This window comes from Anoplophora glabripennis, unplaced genomic scaffold (assembly GCF_000390285.2).
Source record: "Anoplophora glabripennis isolate ALB-LARVAE unplaced genomic scaffold, Agla_2.0 scaffold3301, whole genome shotgun sequence".
Lineage (NCBI taxonomy): Eukaryota > Metazoa > Arthropoda > Insecta > Coleoptera > Cerambycidae > Anoplophora > Anoplophora glabripennis.
In genome coordinates, this window is record NW_019419374.1 from 1 (window position 1) to 8,551 (window position 8,551).

General features: G+C 30.9%; 1 protein-coding gene across 1 annotated transcript; it reads right to left on the minus strand.

Annotated features, from left to right (window-relative positions):
• Positions 1–1,913: 1,913 nt before the first annotated feature.
• Positions 1,914–7,880, minus strand: LOC111692762 (D-2-hydroxyglutarate dehydrogenase, mitochondrial-like). Its single transcript, XM_023456874.1, has 7 exons — positions 7,739–7,880; positions 5,053–5,250; positions 3,364–3,557; positions 3,084–3,252; positions 2,711–2,997; positions 2,344–2,509; positions 1,914–2,187 (listed from the first exon to the last, which is right to left on the minus strand). Exons 1-7 carry the CDS (start codon positions 7,791–7,793, stop codon positions 1,931–1,933), a joined length of 1,326 nt encoding a protein of 441 aa, XP_023312642.1. The 5' UTR covers positions 7,794–7,880; the 3' UTR covers positions 1,914–1,930.
• Positions 7,881–8,551: the final 671 nt, after the last annotated feature.

Consider the following 8,551-nt stretch of genomic DNA (forward strand, 5'->3'; position numbering starts at 1 on the left):
TTTTTGAAAAATTCGAATCCGTCAATTAGGAGAGCTCTGGCGCTTGTTTAAAACATTGGTCGAATTTTTGTACTTATAAACAATTAGAACTTTGTGAATATTCAATCAAATAAAATTTTTTAAAGCAGGTTTTAACAGATTTTGGAAAGACGCTTCTTTAAAAAAAACAGATCGATTGATGAATTAGTTACGTAGTTACGGCCGATTCAATTTCGAGCAGGCCGAAGCGGCCGCGCTCTCTGCTTTCCCCACCACTACCACCCGTACGATTTTATTGAATTACTCGCTTGCATAAATAACTTTAAACACGTTTTAAAGTAGGTTGTCAATGACGAAAAGTATTGTAATCTTAGACCTGGTAAGTACTAGGAATACCAAAGGTATTTTTCGAAAAATTAGCCTGGATGTCCCAGTACATTTAGTGTAAATGACGGCTATAACTACGTAACTAATTGATCAATCGATCTGTTTTTTTAAAGAAGCGTCTTTCCAAGAACTTTTAAAACCTGCTTTAAAAAATTTGATTTGATTGAATATTCACAAAGTTCTAATTGTTTATAAGTACAAAAATTCGACCAATGTTTAAACAAGCGCCAGAGCTCTCCTAATTGACGGATTCGGATTTTTCAAAAAAAGTTTGAAAGCTTGAGAGCCCTTCTATATGTGATTAAATTTTCAAGTATCTAAGAGCCTTGGTTTTTGCTGTGCAAAATTTTGAAAATTTGCAATTTTTTTTCAAAATCTGGATTGCAAAATTATTATGCAAAATTTATCGAATCGATTTTGAAGAAATTTGGTGTGATAATTCTACATAACATGAAGTTTTTTTTAACCAAGTATAAAGGTCCTATACCCAATTGAATTACCCCAAAAAAATTCCCTAAAAAGTATTGTTTTTTAACCCCATTTTTGCGATTTTTTCGATTTTTACCATAATAATCATGATTCATTTGATTTGTAACTAGACATGTTTTGTAAAAAATTTAATTGCAAACATTTTTTCCTCTTCCATTTTTGCCTAAAATCAACTCTTGAAAAGATACATAATTAAATAGGAAGAAATATATGACATTTTTCGAATTTTTTTAACATAGTGCCGCCAAAAGTTAAGTCCACGTTTTTTTTTATGCGCATAGAAAAATTTTCATTTCTAGTGATATTTGAAAGCCAAAAAGCCAAAAATCTTCGTGGATATACGATTCACCCAAACCAAAACAGATACCGCCTAGTCTATATGTACAGGGTTATCAGTACATCTTGGGATATGCATTTTCCTTGTTAGTTACAGAAGGTAATTAAATTCTAAAAACGGTGTTATATTTTCAGTTGTTGTGACTGATTGTCACTCAAATGTAGGAGCATGGTCATTTTTTTCTCGGAAATATACCCCTATTTTGATAAAAAATTTTTTATAGACTTTCAATTACTACGAAAAGTGGATGAAGTTACAAACTTCCAACTCTTTTCTTCAAAATACAGGGTGATTCAGTCATAATTTTATTAATTTTAACTACGTATTCGGAAGACCTAATAATGGCAGAAAATCGAAAAAAAAACTCGATCTTAAAAAATAAGCAAATTACTCATTACTTCCCGTTAATTCGGCGCCCTACTTTCAACATTTGCTGCTTAACCGTTGAAGCGAAACAGTTGATACATTTTAAAATATTGTTTATGGTGTATTCATATTCTACTCATTTTTTCCTATTTTCCCTTAAAATTAATGACATTATGACTGAATAACCCTGCATAAGTATTAGTGATTTACAAACTTTAAAATATATTTTTGGCGTAGAAATGTTTCTAACTCCTAGCTACATGGAAATTAGAAAAATTTTATTAAAATTTCATAATTCATCATCTGCTCAGAAATCTGAATACATTAAATTTGAGGAAAAAAGAAAAACATCGTCTTTCATTATACACATCTTTAATGAGAAGGAAATATCTTGTAAGGATTTAATATGCCATTAGGATCCAATATTTTTTTTAACTCTCTCATGAGAGCAATGGAACTAGCAGGTTTCGCCAGATTTAAATATTTCCCTTTTATAAAACCCATCCCGTGTTCGGCACTGATGCTGCCTTTTAGCTCGGCAGTTCGTTTAAATATGTACGGCTCAACGTAATCTTTTAATTCTTTACGGTATTCTTTCATTTCTATTTGTAAATGGAGATTACTGTCACCTAAAAGCGAAAAAAATCTGTTGATAAACATAATACAAATAATTTAATTATAAGCAAGCCTTAGAATTATATAGTATACTTTTACTGTTGCCTGAATGTCAAAACCAAGAGTTTCAATTATTTCAATTTATTTATGAATATTTACATAAATCTTACCCAAATGTCCATATCCAAAAACCCTTTCGCATTTATCACCCATATGGTTTCTCATATCATCCACTAATGAATAATAATGTTCGATGGGTAGAGAAACATCATAATAAAAAACAGCACCGCATTTTTTGTAACCATTAGATACGTTCTCTCTGATTGACCAAATTGCCTAAAACAGACAAAAGTATTGAGAATTCTTCTAACTGTAAACTACATAAAAATCTGACAGCTAGGTTAATATTTTTATGAAAAATATGATACAAACAAAAAACAAAAACTGACCAGATATAGAAAATCTCCTGGGTCATAACATTACTTTTCATTATTATTTATACTTGAATTTTATGAACTCGTCACGAAAAAATCTTACCTCGATTTTTGATGGCTCTGACGCCATTGTCCCATTTGAGATCAAGTTGCTATTGATGACGTCATCTAAGAAATTGTTTACTTTTTCGGAATCGTGTACTTCGTTAGAACCGGACGTTTCAATAAGCAAATGAAAGGGATGACTTCCAATAGGGGACTGTTGATGGTTTTTATCTTCAATAAAGTCCATTGTAACAGAGTCCATCACGTCAACTGCGGAAAGTATTTCTCCTAACTGTGCCTGAGCTTTCCTAAAAGTTCTCAAGACTTTGTCGAAATCTTGGAGACCTATATGTGAAAATTGTGAATACATTTACACCAAAGCTGCAGAAAACTTGTATCCAATCAAGTTCTTTATTCTAACCTATATTTACCTAAAAGCGCCACGTTTCTACTTTTCGATCGTGGAGGACAATGAAGAGCAATTTTCGTGATAAATCCCAACGATCCTTCAGATCCTATAAAAAGATGCTTTAAGTGGTATCCAGTATTATCTTTTTTCAATGTATTTAAACAATCTATCACCTCCCCATTGGCTTTCACCTAAAATAAGTGTTATTAGTATGTGCTCGAAAATCATTACAACTTTCAGTATCAATATAAATAGATATATGCACATTCTTTTGATATAATAAAAATATTACCAGTACTTACTGCTTCTAAGCCTATGACGTTTCCGTGCATATTACCATATCGTAATAGCCTCATACCACCAGCGTTGGTAGATACGTTTCCTCCAATATGACAAGTGCCTTTACATCCAAGATCTAACGGTACGATTAAACCTCGATCTGCTAAGTAATTGTTGAGATTCTCTAAAATGCAACCCGCCTGACATACCAAAATTCCTAAAAATACACGTTACAGTAGAGAAAAAAATCGAAATTATGCGTTTAAGCAAAATGTTTTATCAAAAATTCTATCGTGAAGTAGATTAGCAATAAGAACAATTTGAAACAATTATAATAAGAACCTAGAAGGATGTTTCTTCAAGCTTGTAAATAAAATGGTAAAATTAAAGAATTTTTATTTTAAATGGGCAAGTTTTCCCTGCTTTTCAGATTTAGCCTCGAAAACTTAGTTTTTTTGATACGTCTCCACAAAAATGGGTCTAAGAAGATGTAACTGTCACCTCACAACACGAAACATATACACTGTGATCCAAAAAGTCTCGAACCCCCGATAACTCTTCAGGAAAAAAATCCTATCAAAAAAGTTTAAGAAATAAGTTGTAGGATGTAAAAAAAAATAACTTGGAGACCTTGTCTTTGATCTTGCCCAATTTTTTATTTTATAAATCGATAGAGCCTAAAATTTTACGTCTGAATATGGAATCAAAAATTTTTTCTTGAATGTCCTTAAAAGTCATTTCAAGGTCGAATTTGTTTTTTCTCAATAACTCGATGGGATCGAACTATAGAGAAATTCTTATGCCCTTATCCTCTAGGTCAAATCAAGATCAAACTAAAAAGTCAGTGTCGATAAAGCATCAATTAGGTCAAAACATTTGCATCTTTACAAGTTATTTGAAATTAAAAAATTTTCTCTTTTTTTATAACTCGTCGGGATAAAACTACTTCTTGGTGCTTTTTGATGTTTCATTGATATTTGGTGATTTATTGATGTTTGTTTGGTGCTTTATTACATACCACTGATATTTCTTGCAACATTTTTCTCTACACTTAAAATCCCTCGAGTTATTAAGAAAACAACAAATTCACCTTGAAATGACCTTCAAGGATATCGAAGAAAAAAATTTTGATTCCAAATTCGGTCGTAAAATTTTGCGCACTATCGATTTATAAAATAAAAAATAGGGGTTTCAAGTTGAAATTTTTAAGTTGACCTTGAATTGACCTTAAAAATTGGAATCAAGGTCAAAGACAAGGTCACCTGTAAATTGGTTTTTTGAAATCCTACAACTTTTTCTTTAACTTTTTTTGATAGGATTTCATCCTATATGTATAGTTTATACTTTGTGTTCCACAAATGTCAACATTTTTTCACTGAATTACTGTACGTATATTAATGGGGATTATTTTGAATACCCAACCAAATTTACTTGTTTTATTTTGCTTTTGAGTGCCGTTTTGCGTCACAGAAATCCAATAAGCGATTTCTTAAAAAGTAACTGCAGCGATACATTTTTAAAAAATAGCGCTTCTAAGACAAAAAAAATGTCAAATGGGGTACTCATTATTTAACTATTTCTTAAAAGGGATTTAGAGTCACTACATTATCATATGTATAATCCTAACAATAAGATAATATTTGTCTATATTGTCTACAGATATATTACTATCTAAAATTGAACGCACCATATACCATCAATCAATCACTTACCGGATGTCTCGTCTAAACTTATTATTTCGTTCATTAACTCTGTGGATACGATAATTTCATCAAAAACTGGTACTGACCCACCCACAACGCTGGTATTTCCTCCCTGAGGACACACAGCAAGTCTATTTTTATCGCAAAATGATAATATTTGAGAAACTTCTTCTGTCGTCTTTGGTTTTAATACTATAGCGCTACATCCTGAAAACATATACTCGTACATATACAAAATCCATAAAATCTTTAATATTTTAATACATATATTTCCATTTTGCTTTTATATTATTTTCACCTCAAAATACAAAGCCTTCATAAATGATTACAAGCCACGTGACCAGTAATTTTGTTTGGAACAGTAATTTTTTTCCTTCACATTGGCAGTTAAATTTCGGTAAAATTAAAACAATAAGATCAAGATTACATTAAACTCAATATTCTGTTTCGTCGGCTGTGATCGGTGTAATTTTTCACGAGATTATATTCAACCGATCAGCGATCGCATTATCTCGAGCGTAGGCGTAACGGTTTGTTAATGTTCATTGTAAACGAAATCGTAACGCCAAGATTTAGAGAATTTTCTTTACCAATACCAGCATCGAAATGTTGCTTGCTTAAGCTCGGCGGTCACGTGGCGTGTAATCATTTATGAAGGCTCTGTATACCGGGTGATTCAGTTTGGTATTCGCGGCCCTGTATCTCTTTCATTTTAACAAACCCTATATATTTTCAAATCGCCGATCAAACTCTATCAAATGACATTATTAGATCGTCTCCATGGTAACATATGTCAAAATTGCTATAGTCAACCGTTTTTGTTCAAATGGCACACTATGTATTTTTTTATTAATTCAGGAAAATATTTTCTTTCTGCGTTCAGCTATGTAAGGAAGTCTATAATTTTATTAGAGATATTGCTAGAAAAACAACAAAAAAGATGAACCCTACTTTTCGTACCTTTATTCTGAAAAATTATAGCCAGGTGCGGAAACAAGCTACTATGTTTTTTAAAGTAACATATTTTATTTTTAATGCGTTAATAATATAACAGTTTAAAACAACACTTATTTCAAATGTTCAAAATGACCTCCATTTGCTTCCAAACATAGAATAGCTCTGTTTATCACTACCTCTCTACAAATACATTTTAGTGTTTCTTCATTTAATCTCCGACATTCTACTCTTATTCTGTTTTTAAGGTCGTCAATATCATTTTGGTAAGGCCAAAGAAAGAAATCTATAGGAGTGAGATCCGGAGATCTGGCAGGCCATTTAACATCTTTATCGAATGTTCTCCCGGGTTTAAAAACTCTTCTTTTCCTTTGAAAACTTCCATCTGCCGCCAAATTTCTGGCTAACTTTTCGAAAATTTTATCTAAAAACGATGTTGGTATAAATACCTGGCAGCTTTAGAGTTCTTTCAGTCCTCTCCATAAATTAAAATCATATCTAGTTTTTCTTGGTTACTGTAAGTATTCATGTTATAATTATAGATAGAGTAGATAGGTACAAAATGTCAATTATTTTGACAAACCGTCAAAATCCAGTTGTTTCCGCAGCTTGCTATCATTTTTCAGAATAAAGCTACTGAAAGTAAGGGTTTTGCTGTTTTTCTAGCAATATTTTTAATGAAACTATAGACTTTCTTATATACCTAGCTGAACGCAGAAAAAAAATATCTTCCAGAATTGACGAAAAAACATATAGTGTGTCATTTGAACAAAAACAGTTGACTATAGCAATTTTGACAATTGTTACCATGGAGACGATCTAATAATGTCATTTGATTAAGTTTGAGGGGCGATTTAAAAATATATAGTGTTTGGTATAGCTATTTGTTAAAATAAAAGAGATACGAAGCCGCAAATATCAAACTGAATCACCCGGTATATAGGAAAGTATTATATGCAAAATCTTTAAAATATGTTGAAACTGAAAACTATTATTTGTAAGTAATTGATTTTAAATTTTCAAAAATGTGTAATTTCTAGAACAAAACTTGTCCCTGTGCTTATGTTTTGTTTCAGTTTATCTAGTCGAACTTTATAAGTAATCACAAGTTTACTTAAAAAACGCATACTAGTTTGAAATCTGAAAATAGAAGAAAATAACACAACATCGTGGTTGAATGGTTTTTCAGCGATACATCAAAAAGTACGGATCATCAGATGTTAGATATTATAAATATGAACATGGACAGTCGTCTCTGTATTGCTAGAAATTAAAAAAAAATGTAGTTCCCTTCGTCTTTTATGTCAGAAGGGAAATTAAAAAAATGAAAAATTTTATTCCAAAACTCACTATCATTATTTAACATTTTTAGAATTTTTAACAACATATATAGACTTATTTAATTAATGATATGGTGAGGAACAACTACTTCTCAGGATATATGTCCCAGCTAGCATTGAATAACACCCTCAATATCTAGTAAATGGCTAGGATATTGGGGCCAAGGTTTAACTTTTTAATTTACTGTTTACAAAACTGTATCTCCTTTTTAATGCATTTTAGAGTATGTTCACAAAATGTTTTCTCTTATTTTGACGAGTATTACTAGCAGTGAAAAGTGTAATTATTTGGTTATTTTTTTAAATATGTTTCAGATCATATTACAGGAAAAAAAATTGGACCCATTTTTATCTAAAGTGTTAGGAATCCCCGATATAATATTACTACATTCTAGCCTTACCTCTAACTTGAGTATACCAATCCACGTTATATTTTTCCAGATCGCAAAGATCCATAATCACTCTATTATCCCCAAGCAAATTTTCAAAAAACGCAATATGAGCTTCATGCAAATAATTATAATTTCCTCTCGATACATTGTACGTATTCTAAAAATAAAAAATGAACCAGATAAACACGAACAATCTATCCAAAACTCAATTAACATGTTTTCACTTACTTTGGTAAAATTTGTTCTGTTATGTAAATATTTCCGTGGTTTAAAATTTTGAGTTTCACACACTTTTAAAAGCCGAAATCTGACAAGTGTCCGGATACTGTAAAACATGTTGCCGCAATAAAAATGGTTAGTTTATAAATTTAACATCCTCCGTGACGATATATGACGACTCTTTAAATATTATCGTACTTTTAAATTTAAATTTAAGTAAATAAGATACAGTAATTATTGTGGAACATTATTTGAAGGTCATTATAGATAAGTTCAACAAAACCGACACTTTTCCATTTTAGAATAGGATTTTTCAATTTAAATTATTCCTCCTAAATAATCATTGGAATATTATTATCAGTTGTTGTGGAGCAGAAAATCCAAAAATAGATGTATAAATTATCTNCTGTAAAACATGTTGCCGCAATAAAAATGGTTAGTTTATAAATTTAACATCCTCCGTGACGATATATGACGACTCTTTAAATATTATCGTACTTTCAAATTTAAATATAAGTAAATAAGATACAGTAATTATTGTGGAACATTATTTGAAGGTCATTGTAGATAAGTTGAACAACAATTTTAATATGTAAACAGGGG